The sequence below is a fragment of the Berghia stephanieae genome, chromosome 4 (genome assembly GCF_034508935.2).
Source record: "Berghia stephanieae isolate SIO BIC M18660-M18661 chromosome 4, UCSD_Bste_1.3, whole genome shotgun sequence".
NCBI lineage: Eukaryota > Metazoa > Mollusca > Gastropoda > Nudibranchia > Aeolidiidae > Berghia > Berghia stephanieae.
Window position 1 is genome coordinate 14,233,706 of NC_088363.1, and position 27,256 is coordinate 14,260,961.

Here is a 27,256-nt window from a genome sequence, read left to right on the forward strand (position 1 = left end):
TTCTCTTAATGTTTGTCTTTAAATTGAACCAAGTTTTATTGCATTTGAGCGTGTCGTTTTTTTGCAATTTGGGGGTAAAGTTAAAAGTAAGTTAATTATTTCTCAAAATATGAGTAATTTATAATTAACAATAACTTCCTTTCAACTAACACTATGAGAATCGAATTTATATCATAATACTCAGTATTTTCTAAATATTTTCTTTCTGTCAATTTCTTTGCGTTCATGATCAAATTAAACTTGGGATAGCAGGTTTACAAAGTAAACAAACACGCGTAATGACTGGGAGTAACAATCATTCAACAGGTAATTGTTATCATGACCCCGAGGTCACGCCCCCACAAAGGCGAAGGGGGCTGACTGGGTGGTAAGGCATGCGGTCAGGTTGAGTTCACTGAACAACTAAAGGCACGGCTTTTCGTTTCCGTGAGGTGTTCATGGAGAGCAGGGTGGGGAGTTAATACATTCTACTATTGCAAACATAGAAAAGAGGACAACTGGAACTTGTGAGGAGTTGAGAAAGGTTCAAACAATAATGAATACACACCATCTCCAAGTCGCCCCCCTACCGAATTCCAAAATTCCCACATCAACTAAGAGAGACGATGACTGAAATACACCATCAAAAATACCATTTCCTATCCCTTAATAAAAAACAGTTGCCCATCTATGAAATACTGTGCTTGCATTTGAGTACTATAGAACATAGAAATCGGTTCTCCAATACCGTTGGATATGAAATATACCCCTTCTTCTGTACAGCTTTGTTACTATTGCTATTATCATTATTATTGCATCGTTATTATTCTGGATAATAAACGTCCAGTGTGTAAAATAGGATTATTTTTATTCCTGGGAGCCTGTATTATGATTAGAGTTCCACAAACTGTATAGTTACCACTTAAGTATCCCAGGGCCAGTGGGGAGTACAGTAATTGACTATGACATTGTTTACTTTGTGTAACTGGTCAAATTTCATCACCCGTGAGAACCCAGACTGGATGTTTTGAGTGAAATTTGAAACCCCACCCCAAGTTGTGACATATGTGTTGAACCGATTAAATGTAAAGTGCAACATAAAGTAGACACTTTGTACTATATACTAGTGGGAATAATGATTTACTTCAACGTCTGATTACTGTTGTATGAATTCTTGAAATGTTTGAGAAATGTTTGATTTACAAGATAGATGTAGAGCCAGATCATCAGCCAAATCTAGATCCGTGACAATCATAACTGGACTGCGCCTACTTCTTTGTCTATGTAGCGTGAAGCCCAGCTCATTCTCCATGCTAGCATAGGTCTTTCTCATCACATAGTCCAGGACAATTGCAAAGAGATAGGGGGCTAATGTATCACCTTGAAGCACACCTGCTTTGATCTCAAACAGCTCAGTTTCACCATCTGGAGAGATAACAGATCTAGATTTCGCAGATGATCTGGCTCTACTGAACGAGGAGATGGACCAGGCACAAGAAGTCCTCAATAGACTTGAAACTGAGGCTGAACGAGTAGGACTGTGCTGTAATGCTAAGAAGACAGTTTTCCAAACCCACAACTAAGAAAAGCCAATTAGCATACAGGCAAAGAATGGAGAACGGCTGAAGGAAGTTGACAACCTAGGAGGTTGGACCCAAAGCAGTTCCTCTGATATGTCTGTCAGTAAAGCATTGGCTTGGAGTGCCTGTCACAAACTCAGGAAAATCTGGAGTTCAAACCTACAGAGGGAAATAAAGAAGAGACTGTTCCTGGCAATGGTAGAGTCAGTGCTTCTATATGGAGCAGCGACATGGACTATAACAAAAGCCCTTGAGAAGCAATTGGACGGCTGCTACACTCGTATGCTGCGGATGGCCCTCAATGTAAGCTGGAAAGAGCACATAACAAATGAAGAACTCTACAGTGACCTCCCCCCAGTGACTTCGAAGATACAAAAGAGAAGACAGAGACTTGTGGGGCACTGCTGGAGACACAAGGAGGAAATTGCAAGCAGTTTTGCACTATGGGAACCACCTGAGAGAACCAGAAACAGAGGCAGGCAGAATAAAACATACATTGACTGTCTGCTAGATGACACAGGAATGGACAACACCCGGGAGCTGCGTACACTTATGGAGGACAGGACAGAATGGCGAAGACTTGTGGTTCATGTTGGGTGTCCTAAGTAAGTAAGTAAGTAAGTAAGTAAATAGTGAAAATATGGGTCAACTTTGATGCCTTCCTTTGAGATAACTATACTGATGGTATCTATGATAATTGCTTTACCATATGAACCCTATTTCAGTGTGTGTAATGAGTGGTGTGATTTAACATAGAAGATAGTTGTAACTTAGTTATGGCATTATTTATCAAACCAATTTGACTGCTCGCTTCACTGACTTCAGGCACGTGCCATATCAGAGCGCAGGTAAAGAGAGGAAGAGCAGTGACCTCTTGACCTAGAACTGCAACTAAGTGATCCGCTGGTAAACTGCAGTGTGCGATAAAATTGGGTTTTCTACATAGAGTTATAACAGTTTATCGGGGTAGCTTTTTTTGTGTCAAATGTTAATCAAATAAACAATGGAACTCCCTGAATACCTATGCCATTATAAAAAATCTAATTATTTCTACTCATAATTCATTATCTTCGTAACTCTAAGACAAACCTCTAACAAGAAACTGTAAAAACTATAACTGACTATATCAGTCAACTTGTGCTTCAAAGTTGATGTGAAAATTATTAAAAAACAAAAAAACCAACAAGAATCAACTCCTCTTATCAAAATATGTAAATATATCATAATTGATTTCACATATTATTATAAGCAATATTTGACCACTTTAATGATATATAAAATAATATATTATGTTATAAATTGTGAATGTCTTTTATAAAACAAGTGGAAATAACTACTGGCTTTGGGATAAACCATAATTTAAGCACATACAACAGTATGTAAAATCCTACATTACCATGCACTGTGTCAATACTTTTTTCCCCTGGTGTGAAAATAATTGAAACTTGTGGCTTACGACAGCACATGAAATCAACTACAAAATGCGGCTTAATGATATCTTTTCTAGTTGATACATTAAAAGGCATTCCATTTCCATTGTCTGAGATTTGAACAATGCAAAAGGCAATGTTTTACTCCACCAAATATTTCCCACACTAACATCGATTTCATAATTGATACAAATCTTAAGAGCAATGAGGAGACATCTTTGGAGGGTGAGATTTTTGCACTTCCTTGAAATGTTGCATAGCTCTGTCAACTTGAATGAATTTCATAATGGCTGTTACAGCTCTAACAGGCGCAATTCTGAAAAAAAACCAACAAAAAAACATATGTTAAACAAACAATGTTAAAAGTAAAAGTCCACAGGAAACAAACATTTTTCAAAAAGTGAACTAGCTCGAGAAGTAGAGTTTTCATTGTCTAAACAAAAAAACAAACAGAGAAGAGCAAAATTAATTTTCTAAAATATTGGTATAAAATATAAAAAATTTAGTTTAAAACAAAAAAGAAACACTAAGAAAAAAAAAAAATGCAATAAAAAAGGAACAAAGACGCTTAAATGCTGTATGACTTCTAGATAAACTGAATTGACTTTTGATCTTAGTGTGCTTAGACAGACAGTGTTAGGCACTGTTTACTTTATCAAGAAGCCTAGTGTGCACAAATAGAAATGTACTCTAAAGGCATATATTCTTTACTACCAAAGACACATTAAATTTTGCATTCTTTGCTGTGGGAAGAAGAAATAAGTTTGAAAAAAAGGTAATGTGTGGAGTAAAAGAAGAGAGTGTTTGATTTATGAGCCAGTTGTAATAGCCAACAATTTGCCAGGAAATCTCTTAAAAGCTTCCTGTATATTTTATCATTCCTTTCTTTGTGAGTTTATTAAGTTGGATTATCTCAAAGGAAACTAATATTTCTTTAAAATGTTACTACCTTCTGCAATACATTAAGAGCTGAGGACAGGAAAAGAAAATAACTCGAGTGAAAACTCCCACATCCATTATCCATCGTGCTTTTAAAATACAAAACTACAAACGAAATATTGGTTGGACACCCCACTCCCCCTCTCCTTTCAATAATTTCAATTATTGAAACCATTAAGAGGAGTTGCTATGACTATGATGCTCATTTTGAGCATAAGATGCATCCCTATGGTGAATCATAAGACAACAACTGAAAAGTGGAAAGAAAAAGTAGTCCCTCTTTGTCATGAGGAATATGGAGACAAAGTTGATCTCATTTTGAGTAACATTAAACTGATAATAGCAATTGCTTCGAAGAGGAGATGAGGAACGAAAGTAAAGTGAGGAGCAATTGCCTACTATCCTTGGGATACAATGCTAGTCTATCACAAAATACTGCCAGATCTAACAAACCCAGCTACTGAATCGCTGCTGGATGGAGGAGGGGCTCAGAAAAAATCTTGACTGCACCCAGTCTCTTTGCATGAGTCGACAAGGGCTCTACCACTGAGCTTATCTGACTTCCTAACAATGATTAGGTAATTTTCTGTCCTCCTTTAAAGCGTCATTGAAGACAGAGTATTTCCTTTCAGTTTTCTGTGTGATTTGATTGATTTTGTTGAATGATATAAATGAATGCATGTGTGCATATATGTATAAGCGCTTCCGAGCACATTTGGTGGAAAGGGGTGCTATAGAAAGGATGCATTATTATTATTATTCTTGGTTGTTCAAAAGACCATCAATGAGATGACATACTCACGTGTAGAACCAAGCCACTGCATACATCAGCTTTGGTACGAGAAGCCGTGATCTATTGGTTAAAACAGCATCCACTGTCTTGAATGCTAAATATTTCTCAGTGACAGGGGGGAATAGCCAAGGAAATCTGTTGCAAGGAGGAAGAAAACGACAATATAAAACAATAAACAAAGGTGGAGATAGCAAACAAATATTTACTAAAAAAAAAAGGGATAGAAAATCTGATATACATTGCCGTGGATGTATAGTAAAAAAAAAAATTTGTTTAAAATTTCTCTTTGTCTCATTTGCAAAATTCTTTTCAAGCTTATGCTTCTCTGTAACTAAAAACCATGTCAGTTTTTCTTTCATAATGAGAAAGGAGAAGAAAAGTATAAAAAAGGAGCTACTTAATGCAGAACTTTAATTAAAAACTAGGGCTCAAATCTTCAAATTCTGTATTTAAATTTGAAAATAAATTTTTTAAAAACAAAAAAAACCCCGTAACCCTACCGTTTCTACCCCTGTGCGCTTCAATCTCTTATCAATCTAAAGAAAATCCGACAAAACTGTCTGAAAATAGAGGTAATCAGTTAAAGGGAAGAAACTGTATGATTTTTTTACTGATGTAAAAGGGAAAGGATAAAAAGAAAAATCAAAGAAAAAGAAATTAAAAATTTACCTGGTACCAACTCCTGCAAACATTTCGTTGTCAACTTGGTACGGATAAATGGTAGTAATGTGGATATTGCTCTTTTCTAAATGATCTAACTCATCTTGTAAAGCATCTGTATGGATGGAGAATAGGGTCATCTTAAATATCATGGGTGAAGAATAGGGTCATCTTAAATATCGTGGGTGAAGAATAGGGTCATCTTAAATATCGTGGGTGAAGAATAGGGTCATCTTAAATATCATGGATGGAGAATAGGGTCATCTTAAATATCATAAATGGAGAATAGGGTCATCTTAAATATCATAAATGGAGAATAGGGTCATCTTAAATATCATTAATGGAGAATAGGGTCATCTTAAATATCATTGGTGGAGAAGAGGGTCATCATAAATATCATGGATGGAGAATAGGTGGAGAATAGGGTCAGGCCTTCTTAAATATCATGGGTGAAGAATAGGGTCATCTTAAATATCATGGATGGAGAATAGGGTCATCTTAAATATCGTGGATGGAGAATAGGGTCATCTTAAATATCGTGGATGGAGAATAGGGTCATCTTAAATATCATGGATGGAGAATAGGGTCATCTTAAATAGCATGGATGGAGAATAGGGTCATCTTAAATATCATGGATGGAGAATAGGGTCATCTTAAATAGCAGGCACTCACTTGACAAGCCATGGGACAGAGATTAATCAGGGTGCAGTCGATGTATTTTTTCTGACCCCCTCTGTCCATCCAGCAGTGATTGGGTAGTCAAGTCTGTTTAGATCTGACGGAAAGTATTTTGCAATAGACTAGCGTCCAATCCAAAGAGTAGTAAGCATTTGTTATTGTTCGTTCCACACCACAGAAACCAGAATAAACTCTGACCTGTGACTCAATGGGCCTAATGGCTCTGAAGGACTACTTTTGAAAACCAAGTTAGAGTAAAGAATAGATTTGACCTACCACTAAATCCTGATGAAGCAAACTTGGAAGCGCTATAAATAGATGCTCCGTTCAAACCAGCCCAGCCAAGCATGGAGTTAATAGAAACCAAATGTCCATGGTTGTGCTCCAACATACTTGGTAAAAATGCTTTGGTAGTCTGAAATTAATCAAGAATAATATTCATAACGTTCCTTTAATAATGAAATTGAAATAATCACATTAAAAAAAAAAAATTTACTCATTATTTTTTACTTGAATTCACGACATCATTTTCCTCACTGAATTACTTTTACCAGTCTGAGTGGACAAATTCAGATACAGGAGAAAATAGTATGTAATACATAAATGATAACATTGTAGATGATGTATTATCAATAAAATATTAAAACTTGCCTAAAGTAGTCCTTCAGAGCCATTTGGTCCATGGAGCCTAAACTTATCATAGTTTCTATAGCGTGAAACTGACAACAGCAATTACTTGCTATCCTTTGGACAGGAGCTAGTCTATCGCAAAGTACCTTCCGCCTGATCTAAACACAGGGTTGATCTTGGTCCCTCTGAGTGTGAAATGAGTGCTCTACCAACTGAGCTTACCCCCCTCCCCCCAAATAAAAAAAATAATAAAAAAATAAATAAATAAATAAAAAAATAAAATACAAACAACAAAACAAAAATAAACTAGAATTCTTTTATGGCTGAGAAAACAAAAGGTGTATCAGCATCCAGTTTCAAGATTTATTTTCTCCTGTCATGACTCTGAGAACGAAAGTACATAGGGTGACCACCTTCCCTTTTTAAAACACTGACATCTAAAGAAAAATAAAAACAAAAACAATTATAGCTCATTACATCTATCATGTCAGTTATTGATCGAATTCGACTGATCATGACTGTTCAAATTTTCTCAATTTGTTTTTTAAACTGGTTGTTTTTATATTCTCTGTCTTCATAGTCATATCATAAACGTTCTGGTTGAATTCGATACCATTTGATGTGTTTAAAATGAAAGAATTAGAGTAATGAATGAATCTGACAGCCATTTTCAAACAGATAATCTTTACAAAGTGGAGATTTAATGGAAAACTGCTTTATGTAGGATATTATAGTAACTATTCTTCTTCATAAAGCAGCAAATAATGCAATGGCTTTAAAATGGGTGATTTATGTATAATGTAAATTCATTTTCACTTATCGTCTGATTTTAAAGGTAACTATTATAATAAAAATAGGTGGTAAAGGAAATACTTAATGAGACAATTGCAGCAAATCTGACTGGAACACTGTGAGCCATGCTGCTCATGCTGCATTTTTTTGATGATCATGGCAGTATGGTTGCTCTTTGCTAATTAATATCACAGGGAATGGTATGAGGTACTTTTGACAACTCAGTATTATTATACTTAATGCTAATTAAAAATAGGGGGGGGGGGTGGTCGAAGTGGCCGAGTGGTTAAGGCATTGCACTGTCACCCAGAAGGTCCCAAGTTCAAGCCCTGCTTCGGGGAATTTCATTCTTTTTCCTTGGGCAAGATTATTAACCCCAATTTGCTCACTTGGACAACATGAGCGATTACTGTTGACATCAGACATGTTGTTTGATGAATTATCTATATTCCTTTGTGGAATGACTAGACGACGATATCTTATGATATTGTGGCAGAAGGGCATAATTTATTTATTTTTAAAATTAAAAATATCAAACATTTAAGCATCCATAAAATGATATTTACCCAGAAGTGAGAAATGGTGTTGGTTTTAATTTGAGAGACAATTTCTTCAGCTTTGGCTTCGAGAACAGAGTCGCTGTGGACAATTCCGGCATTATTGACTAGAATAGTGACATGGCCGAACTTGGCCTGCACCTCTTGAGCCTGAAATATTCATGATAATGTAGACCTAAATACTTCAACATAGAATAAAAGGGTACAATCAATAATAATAAAAGTTAAAAGACTAGATGGTTGGATAGGGTAAAGGACGATATGAAAGAACTAGGCCTGGAGGTAGATGATGCTATGAATTGAGCTGCATGGAGATGGCATTCATTTTGACAACCCTAAGCTGGAAGAAGTATCAATAATGATAAATGAGCATGAGTGAGAACCAGGTTTGTCGAAATAGCTATCTATATCAGATCATTTTGCTTTTTTTGCTCAAACACCTAAACTCCTTCACCAAATGCTTCCTCCTTTTATTTCATTTATTTAATTATTTTTTAATGAAAGCATTTTATCTAATTAAAAAAAAATATTTGAAGAATGCCATTTTTTGGGGGTCTAATCTTTAGATAATCCGATTGCGTGCATTACTTTGATGACATATTACTATAAAATCAGTGTTATCTTATCTTGGGAATTTCTTTAAAATTGAAAATTCAGATTTTCCCCTTTTTTTTTTTTACTTTGAATGAAACTATAAAAAAGAACACATAAATGCAAGTTAATCTCTAATAGATAATCTCTAATTCTTTGCCTCCCTCCGTCACACTCTCGCCCTCTCAAACATAAACACACACACACACACATCTCTCCTACATTATGTCATTACTCCTTCTACTTGTAATGCTGATTTTAAAAAAAATAATAATTAAGACAAATCAGCATCTCAACTGATAAGTAGCATTGAAAAGTTTTCCTACTCACTAAAGAATAAACCTGATCTCTGGAGCTGACATCACAAACCATAAATCCACAATTCACTCCTTGCTCCTGAACAACCTTTGCAGTCTGACTTAGGGTTGATTCTGTTCTCCCACATAATATTATCTGTTTAAAATATACATATAGAAAAAGTGCCGCTTTTTAATCAAGTACTACATCTTGATACGTTTCCCTTTTTTCTGCTCATCATGAAGGTTCCTTGCAACTAAAACATCTTCATTTCCAAAAAGTATATAATTTTTGTTCCCTTCCAATCAACATGCTTTGAAAAAAAAGTAATCATAATAAACATAGAAATATGGAAATCGAAGAAATTTAGACGGCCTGACACAGGTGAGACATGGACAACTACAATGACAATGGAACGGTGAGAAAGCAAATTGGACATAAAGTTTTAAAATTACAGACTAAGTACATGAGTGCAAGCCGTCCTGTCAGTGTCTTATTTTTATTATTCCTTCAGTGAGAGAATTAGACTCTATTGCTCATAATATGGCACTGTTCTGTCTTTTCAAGACAACCCAAAGAGACGAATTTATAACATTCACTTCATATTTTTAAAAATTATTTTATTAATCAGGAATGCTCTTTGCTAATTTTTTTTACAAGCAGTAAATATTTCATGCAAAGCTTCACCTTATCAAATGTTCTCACCTTTAAATCATAGAGAAAAGGATACATATATCCATTTAGCTTTCCCTAACTGTTGCCTTTAACCAACCAATACTTTCATCTTTATAAAAAATAAATTTACTGATATCTACCAGGTCAGCCGGAAGATTTCAAAATGCTGGTTTTACTACTTTAGTAGTATAGTAAAAGTAGCAATGGTAGAGGTAGTTGTTGTAGTAGTATAGTAGAAGTGGCAAAATAGTACTTGTGGTTAGTAATCGGTAGTTTTAGCTTTAGTAGTAGTAGTTGTAGTAGTAGGTGCGTTCTGTCCATTTGTGTTGTGAAACCCTTTCCACAGATCCACAGAATTACAGAATGCATAGCAATCCTTCGATTGTTATGCATTTTGTAGAGATAAGCAGATCGTCTAATGCTTTTTGTGGATCCATAGAGGGTGATATACAGAATGCGCAACAAAAATAGTTCCCTTCACAAAAAGCATTGCACATTCTACCAACCTGCAGAATGTGTAGCAAGGGACTATTGCACATTCTGTAGATCCATGAACAGCATTGCGCAAATCACCAATCTGCAGAATACATAAAACAACAATTGATTGATGCACATTCTGTGGATCTTCAAAAATGCTGTGAGATCCATCAGTCACACAAATCAACGGACAGCCAGGACTAGTACTTGATAGTAGTTGAAGTAGAGTAGTAGTTTTAAATGGGAAATGGTAGGAGTAGCAGTAGTGATAGTGATAGTAATAGTATGAGTATGAGTGTGAGTTCATCATAGAGGGCTGGTGGCCCGTTGATGGTCTTTGGATCGGTCTCCACCAACTTGTGGAGGTCGAAAGGATGGCTTCAATGGGAAATCGGTGCTGTATTTTAGATCCTGCAGGAAACTGTCAATTTGGCTTTTAAAGCTGTTTATGCTTGGCGCTGTAACTATTTTTTCAGGCAGGCTATTCCATGTCTCAACAATTCGCTGACTAAAGAAATTTTTTCGGATTTTTAAACGGCAATTTTGTTTGGCAAGTTTATAACAGTGGCCTCTTGTTCTTTTGTCCTTGTTAAATGTGAGGTAATCTTCTACGTTTACTTTATAGAGACTGTTGGTCAATTTATAAGTTTCAATTAGATCTCCTCTGAGTCTTCTGTACATGAGGCTAGGGAGGTCTAATGCTCTGAGTCTATCTTCGTAGCTGAGGTTTGAAATTTCGGGAACAAGTTTGGTGGCTTGGCGTTGGACATTTTCAATAAGTAAAGCATCTGATTTATTGATGGGGGACCATACACAGTTTCCATATTCCAAGTGTGATCGTATTAGACTTTTAAAATGAGTGGTTAATATGGGTTTGTCGATATAGTCGAAAGATCTTCTGACAAGTCCCAGGATTCTATTTGCTTTGTTAACAGTCTTTTCACAGTGCTGGCTAAAATTCAATTTGGGGTCCACTTATACACCGTCTTTTTCACATAAAGTACTTTCCAAATTGATTTCAACCCCTTACTATCCTTCATCCTGTAGACATATTGGCTGTTGTTGTTTCCTAGGTGCATAACCTTGCATTTATTTGCATTGAAACAGAGTTGCCATTTTTTAGACCACAACTGAAGTGTGTCCAGGTCATCTTGCAGTCGGCCAGCTTCATTGACATTATTTACAGATGAAAAAACTTTGGCATCGTCTGCAAACATTTTTATGAAGGAGTTTACTGCTTCGGGCATGTCGTTTACATAGCATATAAATAAAACTGGGCCCAAGACACTACCCTGGGGGTAGTTACCGAGGTATCTAGACTACTCTAATTAATAATATTAATAACACCAGTAGTACAATCAGTATCATTGGATAATTCTAATATTAACATTAATACGAATCTACTCCATTTTATTTAATTGAAATTGTCAATAATAATAATAAGGCCGGCTCTATTTCTCCGAACCCTCAGGAAAATAAACTTGAACTCTATTTCTCCGATGGTCGGCTAGCCTCCAGTAGCTGATGAGTTATGGACGCGATGTCGATGCAAAAGTAAATGCTCAAACAGAGTGGACATGGAATTCTCACGAATCATCAAGCTAGCATTTTTAGGCACATTGTTGACAAAGACAGATTTTATATCTAAAAAAAAAAGTTGTGCTTTCGCAAATACTCCCTGGTGCGTTCACTTTTGCACTATCAAAGAGAGAACAGAAATAAACCAAAATAACAAAGCCAAAGTCTCAAGACGGGAACAGAGGTTGAGAGATAGGACAGCACAAACGCAAGATAGAAGTGTAACAGAAAGTTGGGATGAATAAAAGAAAAAAAGTTGTGCTTTCGCAAATACTCCCTGGTGCGTTCACTTTTGCACTATCAAAGAGAGAACAGAAATAAACCAAAATAACAAAGCCAAAGTCTCAAGACGGGAACAGAGGTTGAGAGATAGGACAGCACAAACGCAAGATAGAAGTGTAACAGAAAGTTGGGATGAATAAAAGACAGAGCACCCGGGGCACTGGCAAAAGAACCCATCCCCCTCCCCCCCCACCCAATGCATACACTTTCATCATTCGCATAAACACTCTGACTCTAGAAAATAACCAAAAAAATATTGAGAACAGAAACCCTTCAAAAAGATAGAGATCAAGTTTATTTTCCCGAGCATTCGGCTCGGAGCGGAGAAATAGAACTTCGTAATAATAATCTCACGTGTTTCGGACGATGTTTAGCCAATTCAATAGCAATTTCTCTTCCGATCCCACGACCACCTCCTGTGATAAGGATGACATCATCAGTAATTTCCTTGTACTTTGCGGGCGAGAGCCATATATACATTTCTCGTATACATATTTTGACAAGATTTTCCAGGCAAATTAGAAAAGCACGCAGTCTTTTGAACATCTCTATCTTAGAAAGGATTGCTCTTTACAATGATAAGTAATTGTTCTGTCATATCCTTCTTCCATGAGCATAAAAATTGCGTCTTTACGATTCAATTTTTCTCATTAAATAAAATACTCTCCATTATTTACGTTGTCATTGTTTGCCATGCATTTATCATGCATCTTTTAGTTGTATTTTTACAGGACTCGTCAATTGCAAATTGAAAGTGAAAGTAGAGGATGAACAGGAAGTTGACATTTTGTGTTTTGATTAAAATTGTGAACGGGACGCTATTTGGGGTGGAGACAAAAATCATCTGACGATAATTTCTATTGAATTGTCTCAAATTTAGGCTAATTCGTACATTAATTCATGCCACAACTCGTAACATGCTGTTAAAGATACTTTGATTTTAAAAGCGAATCAGTGCCTAAGAGGTTTGTGCATGTTTTTGTTGCTACCTTATGAAGACAATCTCTATATGAACTGACAAGAGAATCACAACAAACAACAATAACAATGGTGGCGATTTTGACCACAGCGGAGCGTCGTTCGTAGTTGTAGACGTCTAGTTTAGCGTTGGTGGCATCTAGGTTTGGGTGAAACGGGCAATTCTAAGCATATATGAGCCAAGGTCAAAAGGTGCCAATTTTTTTTTTCTCAAAATAAAAGTGACATAATAGTCCATTTATATTTCTATATATGTAGCAAAAACCCTGTACTTCATGAATCAAAGGCCCTTTAGATAACATTACGGTCAAACGCAGCATAATAACGTCAACAATGCCTATAGGTTGCTGGTGTCACCTGTGACCGGTGACACCAAAATGAGACAAAAAGCGCAATAACCAAATGATTTTTGTTAAGTATCAAACTTTATTTAGTAAGTTATAAACAAAAAGACACAATCAACAACAATCATAGTACAATAGTGTTACCAACTATTGGAGAAAAGGTTGCTTTTTGGTGTCATCGGTCACAAGCAACATAGAATGCAAATATATTATTTCATAAAGATGATTGTACATTAACAACAACAACAATATTGCATATGCTTATAACCAGCAATGTTCAGTAACTTTTGGAATAAAATGTTGGGAAATAATGTGACCAAAGCATATCAATGGTCTGATGATCAAACCTCTGAAGTAGCGTTTTCGTGAATCCGTTGATCAAAGCTCTGATGTCGACATCAGAGTTTCGCGCCTGGCGTTTTCACGGCGATCAATCATCCGATGTCACTTCCGAGGTTTGAACAACGGGTTTTGAGATAGAGGAGAGCTGCAACACGTTTCTTAATACTTTGTATTGCATGGCAATCATCATCATCATCATCATCATCATCATCATCATCATCATCATCATCATCATCATACGGATGTAGGAGATGAAAATTTAAAAATTTTAAAAATTTAAATAAACTTTAAAGATTAAGATAAAATTCTTATTTCCTTTAGTTTGTTCAAGTTTTTTCAATGTATATACAACACACACACACACACACACACACATATATATATATATATATATATATATATATATATATATATATATATATATATATATATATATATATATATATGTATATATATATATATATGTATATATCATGAAAAAGGAGTTGTACTTCTTTTAGACAAATCAACATCAAAGTGCTATTTAGATCATGTTGCCATCTCAGAAAGAGTTATTTTAGTAAAGTTGAAAGGAAACCCGTTTAATGTTAATTTTATTCAAATATACGCCCCGACATCAGGCAGTGACGAAAACACAATTGAGACATTCTATCAAGATATGGAACAAGCATTAAAACAATGTAAATCTGATGAAATTCGTTTAATAATTGGTGATTTCAATGCAAAGGTTGGTAACGAGAGAGTTGAAAATATCGTTGGTCCCACGGACCAGGTACCAAAAATGATAGAGGGGAAAGACTTGTCGACTGGTGCAGATTGGAAAACCTTACTATTGTCAATACATGGTTTAAAAACCACGATAGAAAGAAGTGGACATGGATAAGCCCAGGTGGCCTTTATAGAAATCTGATAGACTTTATTCTGGTCCAACATCGATTCAGAAATATCGTACGCAACTATTCCAAGCGCAGATTGTAATAGTGACCACAGACCTGTCAAGGCCACGCTAAAAATAAAACTTAAACAAATAAAGAAAAAGAAAGTGGAACCAAAACTGCAATTAGATCTATTGAGAATTATCCATCAAATAAAAATGATTACAAAGAATGGGTGAAAGAAAAAAAGCGCAAACGGTAATATACTTATCGACAACAATGTTTTTTGTTTGCTTGTTTGTTTGTTTGTTTTTGTTTGTTTTTGTTTGTTTAGCTTTTTCTTTTTCTTAAAAAAAATAATAAATCAAAAGATCTTTGTTGTTTGTTGGACAGGATGGGTAGGGGTTTAAATGGTGGTATGATATCAGGATAGCATCAGGTGGACATGTCATGGGATGACGTGATTTAATTTAATAGGGTGATTGTCATGATCGAGCTTTGTTATTTTGAATTTATAGAGATAGGGAGAACAGGTGATCGGCGTATTATCTTTTTAAATACCCAATCATTATTTCGTACATTATATTTACTAGTAAAGCATAACCGGGAGATAATAGGCTTGAAGTTCAGTCGCATCGTGACTTTAGAAATTGACAATTATTTAGCAGCTGTGATATTTATGGATGCTCAAAATTATAGAGTCCAATGTCAATACAACCCTATTAACAGTAAAATGAAATATTGATTTTGTAGTTAAAAACACAATCATTCTTTCTAATCCACGAAAACAAACTATACATCATTTACATGACGTGTTTTTGATTGCTTGAAAATCCTTCTCCGTCTCCCTTGAACTCTGAACTAACATCAGAGGTTTGATCATCTTGAGACTAAAGAATAAGAGGGCGCGCTTATCTCTGAAGTTGACATCAGAGGTTAGATCAGCGGATTGGCAAAAACGCTACCTCAGAGGTTTGGCCATCGATATCTTATTTAGCGACATTGTGTCACTTGTGACATTAGACCGATGACACCATTACTTATGTCACAAGCAATACCAAATTGCAATTTCGACAATATATCATTAATTTCAGTCAAACCAGTGTAATAACCTCAGGTAAATATGGAATTTAATAATATTTCAGAAACAAAAGACTTCAAAAATAGAAATATACATGGAAAATAGAGCATCTGAATGTGACTTGTGACATAAGACCGGTGACACCATTACTTATACTTATGTACAAGCAACACCAAATCACACTTTCGTCCATACTATATCATTATATTCAGTCAAAAAAGCATAATAACCGCAAATCAGATGACCATCCAAGCCAACAGTCAATTATGCTAAAATGAAATTCAATAATATGTTAAGAAACTAAATACTTTCAAATTGGAAATATACTTAGAAATTAGTAATACTAATACCATTGTTGCTATTACTTGGGTCAAAATCGGCACTAGAACGCAATTTTGCCTCAATAAATCAAGAATAGCAACTGTACAAATCTAATACAGTCTGTTAAAATGGAATTCAATGATATTTCGAGCTTTGAAGAACATGATAACAGAAATACATTAGAAACTTCAAACTTAAGTGTCAACTGTGACATTTTAACCAATGACACCAGTGGTCACAAAAAGTACCAGAAGTCACACAAACTCTAGAAAAATATCAGTCATGGTAATGAATTCATGTAACCAGACGATAACATCACCTTACTGCTCAAATCTGCTTGTTTGTAGTAATTTAGTGTGTTAATAGTAAAACAAATCAAATTTCTTGACAACCCTTCTTTTATCTGGATTCGTGAAAAGCTTGAGTTTTGTCTTTTTCTTGATTCATACAACCCTGAAACATGAAAAATTAGAATTACAAGGAAATGATTAATTGTGTCAAAATCACAGTCTCAGATGAGATGTCATAATATCATATTTGTAAATAGAATAACAGATGAAAACATAATTTGTTGGTGGCACTTTGTAATATCCAATATCAAGTGTTGCTTGTGACAATGTAAAATAGCGATGACACCAAAGTTCAACTTACCTTTTCTGCATAGAGCCACGCTGGAAAGGCAACTGAAAGTGCTGCACTTCAAAGGCTGGTAAGAAGGGTGGATCAAAATTGCGAATCGCCATTTAACGAAAAAAGATTCCACGTGTTCACGCATGCCGTGTTGCTTGTGACAAATGACCACCAAAACCAGTAAACCTCAATATCAGCAAAACGGAATACATTTACTCCAAGATTTGAGTTCAGAAGGAAAATCTATGCTTTTTACTCATAATAAAACATTTTATAACCATTAAATATGAGCTTTAAAGTTTCGTGTCGAGTCTTAGTATTGTGCTGTGTTTGATGACACTAAAGGTCACAAGCAATACCAACTTTTTAAGAACTCTATATGAAACTTAATCAGATATGTAATATACTGCAATTGCGTTTAAAAGTAAATTTTGACTTTATACTATTAGCAAATTTTAATCATGTGAGCTAAAACATCACATTTAATTTCTACATGCTTTCTATAAAGGTGATGCGTTGACCTCGTTTTAAGACATGCCAAACTGCATTCAAATTTGACTTTCAAGTTGTTTATTTCATATTCTGTTCAACAGAATATGTTGAGCTATCTCATTTTATCTCTTCTTCATATTATCAATTGATTCCAAGCATTAAACCCAATGAAAACAGCCCATAATTAAGTAAAAATCAAATTTTCTTAACACTGGTATCAGACGGGCACCTTTTGACCTTGGCTCATATAGATATATTATTTATTATTATCGAACGATATTTGTTCAGATTGTCTTTATAAATTTGGTTTCAAATTGATATTAGATTATTATTCTTATAGAATTTGGTTGTTCAGCGTCGGTCAGCTGTCTTACTTTGGCCATTGGCTGTGGACTGTGTTGTAGTCCCAAGTCTAAGTCTAAGAACCGAAACTTGTGTCATTGAATTGTCATCCGATTCTCTCATCTCACATTATTATTATTATTATTATTATTATTATTATTTTATTATTATTATTATTATTATTATTATTATTATTTATTATTATTATTATTATTATTACTTAAGATTATTAAGTCACGTAGTCTAATGATAGTGTTAACAACTGACTGTTATAAATTTATTGCCCAATATGCCATTATATTATTTTCACTTTCACTTTGTTTGGGACAAGGGCCTGCCAGATGATGCCTAATATAATCTTTCTGAGACTGCAGGTGAAAGACATTAAGATTTTTAAAAATAATACGTTAATATTGTTTTTTTCAATACATACTCCAGGTTGTATAGAATAGACGAAAATGGGAAACCCGCTGACAGGAGAAGCTCCTCTTGTCATATACCCAGTGGAACATTACCTCACAGATATACCTCACTATGTATTTGATTCAAGGTATCAATTTATGTACTACTAATTTTTATTTTTCTTTCTTATTATTAATTTTATTTTTAAAAAAAACTGTATACATAAGTGTTTTGTATAGTATAAGAACATTTATGTATGTATTTATTTTTTATCCTCTTCTTCTCATATCCCAATTCTCCTCTCTGCTAAAACCTTGGTTTTAAAAAGTGGTAGAATGTTTTTATTTAAATTGCTTAACACTCAATTCTTCCACCAGAGACTCCACATTATGTATAGATTACCAATGAGTCCTGGAAAGATAATGTATCTCTCATTTCCTGAGTGAAAAATATACAACAACTACAACTACAACGGTCATGAATTATTCTGGAAAACAAGCAAAAACAAAACAAGTTGTGGTTTTAAAAGTGCATCTCAAATAATTGCAATAAACATTGACTTTAGAATCGTGGTGCATATATAAGCATTGCTCTTTCTGAATTCCATAATTTTTTTAATTTGTAAAAAAAAATTATTTTAAATTTTGTTTTTAAAATTTTCTTTTATAATTTATACATTCTTTAAGATTTTTGTTAAAATAAATTATCTGAAATTGATAGTAGACTAATTCTCAAGTATTTTACAAAAACTTCTCACTATTTCTTTCGCTTGTGTTTTCATCAGCCTGGTAAGCACACGGTATTTTCAAATGCTCGAGCCCAATCGTAAAAGATGCCATTGTTGTGGTTGCGGGTGTATCGTCATTTCAAGATCCAACCCTTCCCTTAAAGGAACACATCCGGACAGAATGGATGGTTTGTACAATCCATTTAACTTTGTATTTTTTTTCTTTCGCAATTGTTCATTACAATATTTTAGGGGAGAAATTTTATATTTAAATTTTTCTGTTCTGTTATTATTATTACATATTATTAATTATAATTAATATACATTAATCATACAACAACAAACAACAACAACAACAACAAAAATAACAACTACAACAATAACTAACCATCAACAACTACAACAATCAACAACAAACAACAACAACAACAACCACAACAACAACAACAAATAACAATAATTCACACCAACTATAAAACAATACAACAACAACAACAACACCAACAACAAAACAAAACAAATAAGCTCTCCAAATCACAATAACCAGAACAACGCAACCACCCATCCCTCACCAATCCCCTGCCACAAATAAGAAATCTGGATCCTCTGGTATCACCTCAATTGAAACCTGGCAGAACCTATCTAGCAGTCCTGTGAAAAATTTTCTGTATGTTCTTTTAAAAGATAATTGATATAAGTTGATGATCTGCTCTGACCTGTTTTCTATTATTTGTATGTTGACTGCCGTTCACTCTGAACTAACATCAGAGGTTTGATCATCTTGAGACTAAAGAATAAGAGGGCGCGCTTATCTCTGAAGTTGACATCAGAGGTTAGATCAGCGGATTGGCAAAAACGCTACCTCAGAGGTTTGGCCATCGATATCTTATTTAGCGACATTGTGTCACTTGTGACATTAGACCGATGACACCATTACTTATGTCACAAGCAATACCAAATTGCAATTTCGACAATATATCATTAATTTCAGTCAAACCAGTGTAATAACCTCAGGTAAATATGGAATTTAATAATATTTCAGAAACAAAAGACTTCAAAAATAGAAATATACATGGAAAATAGAGCATCTGAATGTGACTTGTGACATAAGACCGGTGACACCATTACTTATACTTATGTACAAGCAACACCAAATCACACTTTCGTCCATACTATATCATTATATTCAGTCAAAAAAGCATAATAACCGCAAATCAGATGACCATCCAAGCCAACAGTCAATTATGCTAAAATGAAATTCAATAATATGTTAAGAAACTAAATACTTTCAAATTGGAAATATACTTAGAAATTAGTAATACTAATACCATTGTTGCTATTACTTGGGTCAAAATCGGCACTAGAACGCAATTTTGCCTCAATAAATCAAGAATAGCAACTGTACAAATCTAATACAGTCTGTTAAAATGGAATTCAATGATATTTCGAGCTTTGAAGAACATGATAACAGAAATACATTAGAAACTTCAAACTTAAGTGTCAACTGTGACATTTTAACCAATGACACCAGTGGTCACAAAAAGTACCAGAAGTCACACAAACTCTAGATAAATATCAGTCATGGTAATGAATTCATGTAACCAGACGATAACATCACCTTACTGCTCAAATCTGCTTGTTTGTAGTAATTTAGTGTGTTAATAGTAAAACAAATCAAATTTCTTGACAACCCTTCTTTTATCTGGATTCGTGAAAAGCTTGAGTTTTGTCTTTTTCTTGATTCATACAACCCTGAAACATGAAAAATTAGAATTACAAGGAAATGATTAATTGTGTCAAAATCACAGTCTCAGATGAGATGTCATAATATCATATTTGTAAATAGAATAACAGATGAAAACATAATTTGTTGGTGGCACTTTGTAATATCCAATATCAAGTGTTGCTTGTGACAATGTAAAATAGCGATGACACCAAAGTTCAACTTACCTTTTCTGCATAGAGCCACGCTGGAAAGGCAACTGAAAGTGCTGCACTTCAAAGGCTGGTAAGAAGGGTGGATCAAAATTGCGAATCGCCATTTAACGAAAAAAGATTCCACGTGTTCACGCATGCCGTGTTGCTTGTGACAAATGACACCAAAACCAGTAAACCTCAATATCAGCAAAACGGAATACATTTACTCCAAGATTTGAGTTCAGAAGGAAAATCTATGCTTTTTACTCATAATAAAACATTTTATAACCATTAAATATGAGCTTTAAAGTTTCGTGTCGAGTCTTAGTATTGTGCTGTGTTTGATGACACTAAAGGTCACAAGCAATACCAACTTTTTAAGAACTCTATATGAAACTTAATCAGATATGTAATATACTGCAATTGCGTTTAAAAGTAAATTTTGACTTTATACTATTAGCAAATTTTAATCATGTGAGCTAAAACATCACATTTAATTTCTACATGCTTTCTATAAAGGTGATGCGTTGACCTCGTTTTAAGCACATGCCAAACTGCATTCAAATTTGACTTTCAAGTTGTTTATTTCATATTCTGTTCAACAGAATATGTTGAGCTATCTCATTTTATCTCTTCTTCATATTATCAATTGATTCCAAGCATTAACCCAATGAAAACAGCCCATAATTAAGTAAAAATCAAATTTTCTTAACACTGGTATCAGACGGGCACCTTTTGACCTTGGCTCATATAGATATATTATTTATTATTATCGAACGATATTTGTTCAGATTGTCTTTATAAATTTGGTTTCAAATATGATATTAGATTATTATTCTTATAGAATTTGGTTGTTCAGCGTCGGTCAGCTGTCTTACTTTGGCCATTGGCTGTGGACTGTGTTGTAGTCCCAAGTCTAAGTCTAAGAACCGAAACTTGTGTCATTGAATTGTCATCCGATTCTCTCATCTCACATTATTATTATTATTATTATTATTATTATTATTATTATTATTATTATTATTATTATTATTATTATTATTATTATTATTATTATTATTATTACTTAAGATTATTAAGTCACGTAGTCTAATGATAGTGTTAACAACTGACTGTTATAAATTTATTGCCCAATATGCCATTATATTATTTTCACTTTCACTTTGTTTGGGACAAGGGCCTGCCAGATGATGCCTAATATAATCTTTCTGAGACTGCAGGTGAAAGACATTAAGATTTTTAAAAATAATACGTTAATATTGTTTTTTTCAATACATACTCCAGGTTGTATAGAATAGACGAAAATGGGAAACCAGCTGACAGGAGAAGCTCCTCTTGTCATATACCCAGTGGAACATTACCTCACAGATATACCTCACTATGTATTTGATTCAAGGTATCAATTTATGTACTACTAATTTTTCTTTTTCTTTCTATTATTAATTTTATTTTTTAAAAAAACTGTATACATAAGTGTGTGTATAGTATAAGAACATTTATGTATGTATTTATTTTTTATCCTCTTCTTCTCATATCCCAATTCTCCTCTCTGCTAAAACCTTGGTTTTAAAAAGTGGTAGAATGTTTTTATAACTTGCTTAAACACTCAATTCTTCCACCAGAGACTCCACATTATGTATAGATTACCAATGAGTCCTGGAACAGATAATGTATCTCTCATTTCCTGAGTGAAAAATATACAACTACAACTACAACGGTCATGAATTATTCTGGAAAACAAGCAAAACAAAACAAGTTGTGGTTTTAAAAGTGCATCTCAAATAATTGCAATAAACATTGACTTTAGAAATCGTGGTGCATATATAAGCATTGCTCTCTTCTGAATTCCATAATTTTTTTAAATTTGTAAAAAAAAAATTATTTTAAATTTTGTTTTTAAAATTTTATTTTATAATTTATACATTCTTTTAGATGTTTTGTTAAAGATAATATATCTGAAATTGATTGTAGACTAATTCTCAAGTAATTTACAAAACTTCTCACTATTTTCTTTCTGTGTTTTCTTCAGCCTGGGAAGCACACGGTTTTTCAAAGTGGCTCGAGCCAAGTGTAAAGAGGGCCTTGTTGTGGTTCGGGTGTTCGTCATTCAAGATCCAACCCTTCCTCTTAAAGAACATCAGGACAGAATGGATGGTTTGTACAATCATTTAACTTTGTATTTTTTTTCTTTCCAATTGTTCATTAAAATTTTTTGGGGGAAATTTTTTTTAATTTTTCTGTTCTGTTATTATTATTATTATTATATTATTATTATTATTATTATTATTATTATTATTATTATTATTATTATTATTATTTTATTATTATTATTTTATTATTATTATTATTATTATTATTATTATTTTATTATTATTATTATTATTATTATTATTATTGTTATTATTGCTATAATTAGTGTTATTATTATTATTATTATTATTATTATTATTATTATTATTATTATTTTATTATCATTGTTTCATTTCTATTGTTACTGTTATTCCTTACTCAAATACATATAAATCCCCTGACTATAATTAGAATTCTGATCCTCTGGTATTCGTCATCAATTGATCCGGCAACCTTCTTCAGTCCTGTGAAAAATTTCTGTATGTTCTTTTAAAAGATAATTGATATAAGTTGGATGATCTGCTCTGACTGTTCTGTTTTTTGTATGTTGACTGCCGTTCACCCTCCCTTTCTGTGAAGCAGTGTGATTATGAAAACTTCACACTTTGTAAATTTGCTTAGTTGTGTTGAACCAGTGAGTTTAAGAGTGTCTGAGTCTGAGTTATATTTAGGCTTCTACAAAAGATCAGCTCATTAATTCTACTACCATGTCAAAGTTGATACAGTTATGTTCTGATGAATGAAGCTGCTCAACGTGACATGAAAAGAGGATTTGTTTTCATTTTTACAATTGACTTTGGATTCCTTTGAAATAACATGCCAGAAGATTTCGTAGATCGTTCTGCTGACCTCAAGCATGACAGAATTCTTTTTGGAGTGTATTTGTTCACAGCACTTTTTATTGTAAATATGAAGGTGAAATTTGACAGCAGACAATGGGCGGGCAGAGTTCACTGCGCTTTGAGGTTTCGACGAAAGGCGCTATATTATTATTATTATTATTATTATTATTATTATTATTATTATTATTATATATCTTATTATTATTATTATTATTATTATTATTATTATTATTTTTATTATATGCATAGCTTTATTTAGAGTATAAACATTACTTTGTCTCATCAAGTATTAATTATGTAGCCTGAAATATGTAATGAATTGTGTGTATCTTTAGATTCATAGTCTGAAATTTAGTATCCAGGAGTTATTTCATAAGACTATTTAAAAACTTTTATATAGATTTAATTTTTGATTTTATCCAGCATTGCTTTTCATAAATAAATGTGAATGACTGCATGTTGTTAATGTTGAAATAAACTTATTTTCATTTTTTATTTTTTCTTTCTACAGTTATCTACAAAAGCTTGAAAAATCTTCCAAATTGCCTCCCTTTTCAAAAGCATGTGGTGAGTTAATACGAGTAGTTGATCATTTGTAGGAGATTTTTGTGGATCTAGACAATTACTGTTGCTGTTTTATTCACATTACCAGTTAGCTTCAGTTATGTTCACAAGTTTAGAACCATAATTTAATATTTATTTTATAGAATTTAATGAAATTTTGAAGTCCGTAAATACGATTGTAACAAGTGAGATCCTGAAAAGATTCCAAGTATTGAAATAATCTTGTAAGCTTTGTAGAATAATACTTATCTGTGTGTCAGTTAGGACTAAAATTGGTAAGGTGAAGCTCATAATTCAAGGGAATAAATTTTATGTTGGTTTGCATCAAATATTTTTTCAATGTTTTTTCTCAAAACAGTGTTATGTCTGGGTGAATCGGATCAAAAAATGTTGATTAGGATTAAAAATACACGAATCACAAACTGTTTTTTGCAATGTAGTAAATTATATCAATTCTTTACTATAAATATTATTTAAAAATAGTCCTTCATAATCGTTAGCCCCGTGGAGTCAGGAATTTATCCTGGTTTCTATAGCTTGAAACAGACAATAGCGGTTTGCTTGCTACCCTTTGGATAAAACTGCGCTAGTATATCACAAGGTACTTTCCATCAGATCTAATCCATTAACTGATGGGTGGACATGGGGTCAGAAAAATATCTCCACTTCACCCAGGATCAATCTCTGTCCCTTTTTGTGTGAAGAGAGTGCTCTACCAGCTGAGCTATTGAGATCCCCATTCATTACTATAATTAATAGAAATTAACCACAAGTTTCATATTTGTGGCTATACATTCAATTTTCAGCACACAGCTCATCTCATTATAATATAGGTTTGAGATGGTGGATCAAATTTATCATTGAATCTGTGTAAAATTTGTTTATTTATATAATTTTCAAATGATTATTTTTAAATACTAATTAATCTGAAGTGATATCTTTTAGCTCTTCTTATAGTCATCATTTATAAAGGGGGCAGTGAGTACATTAATTATCATTAGTTGTAAGTGCAAGATAGAGATAAGGCAATGATTTTACTCCAAATGGTATGAGGTTTCTTATTACAAATTAATACTTGTTTCAGTCATGGCAAGTAATTTCTCATGTAAAGAATCTTGATTTTTAAGATTGTATTATTTATTTATCTATGTATTCATTTATTTATTTATTTCCCTTTATTTTTGTCAAATTTAATCAGTATTTTTTACTTTAAGTAAAAACCAATTCTTGCTTGTTTTCAGAAACTTGACAGAGCAGCCGTGTTGATAAGACAGTACATCAAGTTCAGTTTATACGACAGATTAAGTACCCGGCCATTCCTAACACTGATAGAAAAGAAATGGATTGCTTTTCAACTTTTATGTGCTCTCAATCAATGTCATAAAGTAAAAGTAAGGCCGTTTAAAAATCTTTTTGATAAAGTTGCAATGCGACCAATGCCTGGGTTATTCCAGTCTTCCCTTGGAATAGACCCTAAAGAAAAACTTCTCCTTCGGGATGAATAAAGGGAATTTATTTATTTTTATTTATCTCTTTTCACTTTGAAAGCCAAATGGCTAGAGAATCATTGAATTCCCCCCAAAAACCTGTTAAAAGTAATAAATTGATTTAATAGCATCAAATCTTTTTTGGGGGGGGATTTTGAAAGAAAGATATTAATCATCTGCTCAGATGTATTTAATACTGCATTACTATTCATTTGGATTTTATGCCCTGTCCACAACTGATGCTGTATGTATTTAAAAATTCTGTAAATTGCTGCTTGGTAAAATTAGACATTGTAACTGTCCTATAATGTTGTTTAAGGTACTAATGTCTGTTAAATGTTTTTTCTCTCTCATTTTCTTTCTAAAACCACTTTATTTATTATTTTTATCTGTATTTTAATTTTCGTCTCATATTTTTTTTACATTCATAATCTATAACGGACACTAAATATAATGTTTTCATTAAGATATTCTTGTAAAATGGTACCGTTTTGAAAAATTAGAAAACAAAAACTTTTTCTATGTCGATAGGTGTGCCATGGTGATATCAAAGCCGAGAACATTTTGATCACTGGCTGGAATTGGACAGTTCTCAGTGACTTTGCCAGCTTTAAGCCTACCATGCTGCCTCATGTGAGTATTATTATTATTATTATTATTATTATTATTATTATTATTATTACTACTACTATTAGTTTTTTTTTTGTTTTTGGTTTTTAATTAATTAATTAATTAATTTTTATTTTAAAAAAATTTATTTTTTTTTGGCTCTGCTTTTGTTCCCACTGATAGTGCATTATATTTTTATCTTTAGTTTTTAAAGTAACTTGATTTTTTAAAATGGCTTTTAGAAACTGGAATAAGTTGGAAACATGGCCTTTTGTGTGTGTGTGTGTGTTTCTAATCATAGTCATAGTGATAACACATTTAATCAACTGAACTCTCTTCCGTATCAGAAGAAATTGCTCAGAATGATTAAAGGTCAATAAAATATTAAGTTTCAAAGTTGCCAATATTCCGTATATTTACGGAATTCAATATACTATAACCCCCCGGTATATTTTCTAATCACCTGCTAAACGGAAAACATGTAAGTACAAGAGTCTTTTTACTGGAGTTCAGCACTCATAAATGTTGTTATTCAATATTTGTGTAAAAGTTCAGTACATTCTTGCCTCTTGAATTGGCAACCCTGATATTAATGGCAGGTCAAAGTTTTAAGTTGGCAGCTCTGTTTTGTTAGCATTTTTTATGTTGATATACAACTTCTTCTTGACCATTGTTTTTTTTTTGTTTGTTTTTTTTTTTTTTAATTTATAGGATAACCCAGCTGACTTTTCCTACTTCTTTGACACCTCACGTCGTCGTATCTGCTACATTGCACCGGAGAGGTTCACAGGACAGCAGCAGAATACCGATGGGTCCGTGGAAAGCAGTGGCAATGACGACTCCCAGAAGATTTATGAAGAACTCAGACCCGCCATGGATATTTTCTCTGCTGGGTAGGTTTCATATGAAATTGTTTTTTTTTTCCAGAACAAGGTGATGGCGCTTTTAAGTAAAAAAAAGCATGCTACAAGGTTACACATTTTCTTTGTATATTTACAGAATTCAGTATGTTATAAACCCTCAGTATATTTTGCAGTCATCTTCATAATGGTAAATTTGTAAGTGACCAGTTCAGCACTCAGATAGATGTCGGTCGATGTGTTTGCGTAAAAGTTCAGTAATTTTTTGCCTCTTGAATTGGCATCCCTGATGTTATTGATACATTTTTTTTTTTCATTTTAAATTTTTTTCTGGGGTGCCTACAGATATATGTTTAGCAAGAATATTGTTAGGCA

At 33.3% G+C, this 27,256-nt stretch overlaps 2 protein-coding genes across 2 annotated transcripts in view; one reads left to right on the forward strand and one right to left on the reverse strand.

Moving 5' to 3' along the window:
• Positions 1-212: 212 nt before the first annotated feature.
• LOC144970062 (short-chain dehydrogenase/reductase 3-like) lies at positions 213-12,704 on the reverse strand. The gene is made up of 7 exons (XM_078909263.1): positions 12,293-12,704; positions 8,960-9,082; positions 8,048-8,188; positions 6,336-6,474; positions 5,391-5,496; positions 4,731-4,856; positions 213-3,305 (listed from the first exon to the last, which is right to left on the reverse strand). Exons 1-7 carry the CDS (start codon positions 12,482-12,484, stop codon positions 3,185-3,187), a joined length of 948 nt encoding a protein of 315 aa, XP_078765389.1. The 5' UTR covers positions 12,485-12,704; the 3' UTR covers positions 213-3,184.
• Positions 12,705-12,719: 15 nt separating this feature from the next.
• LOC144970061 (phosphoinositide 3-kinase regulatory subunit 4-like) overlaps positions 12,720-27,256 on the forward strand; it is a 53,405-nt gene continuing 38,868 nt past the window's right edge. Inside the window, exons 1-7 of the mRNA XM_078909261.1 lie at positions 12,720-12,903; positions 21,674-21,785; positions 22,419-22,543; positions 23,873-23,928; positions 25,167-25,316; positions 25,944-26,045; positions 26,733-26,914. Of these exons, the coding sequence (XP_078765387.1) occupies positions 21,694-21,785; positions 22,419-22,543; positions 23,873-23,928; positions 25,167-25,316; positions 25,944-26,045; positions 26,733-26,914 (707 nt within the window). The 5' untranslated portion in view covers positions 12,720-12,903; positions 21,674-21,693. The remainder of the gene's footprint in view (positions 12,904-21,673; positions 21,786-22,418; positions 22,544-23,872; positions 23,929-25,166; positions 25,317-25,943; positions 26,046-26,732; positions 26,915-27,256) is intronic.

Bases quoted from the DNA above. Each gene is read 5' to 3' on its own strand.
- LOC144970062 (XM_078909263.1), bottom strand. From the start codon at position 12,484: ATGTTCAAAAGACTGCGTGCTTTTCTAATTTGCCTGGAAAATCTTGTC. The intron at 4,857-5,390 runs GTAAATTTTTAA...TCCTTGCAACAG, and splicing joins TTTGCAGGAGTTGGTACCAG to ATTTCCTTGGCTATTCCCCC. The intron at 3,306-4,730 runs GTGAGTATGTCA...GTTTTTTTTCAG, and splicing joins GCAGTGGCTTGGTTCTACAC to AATTGCGCCTGTTAGAGCTG.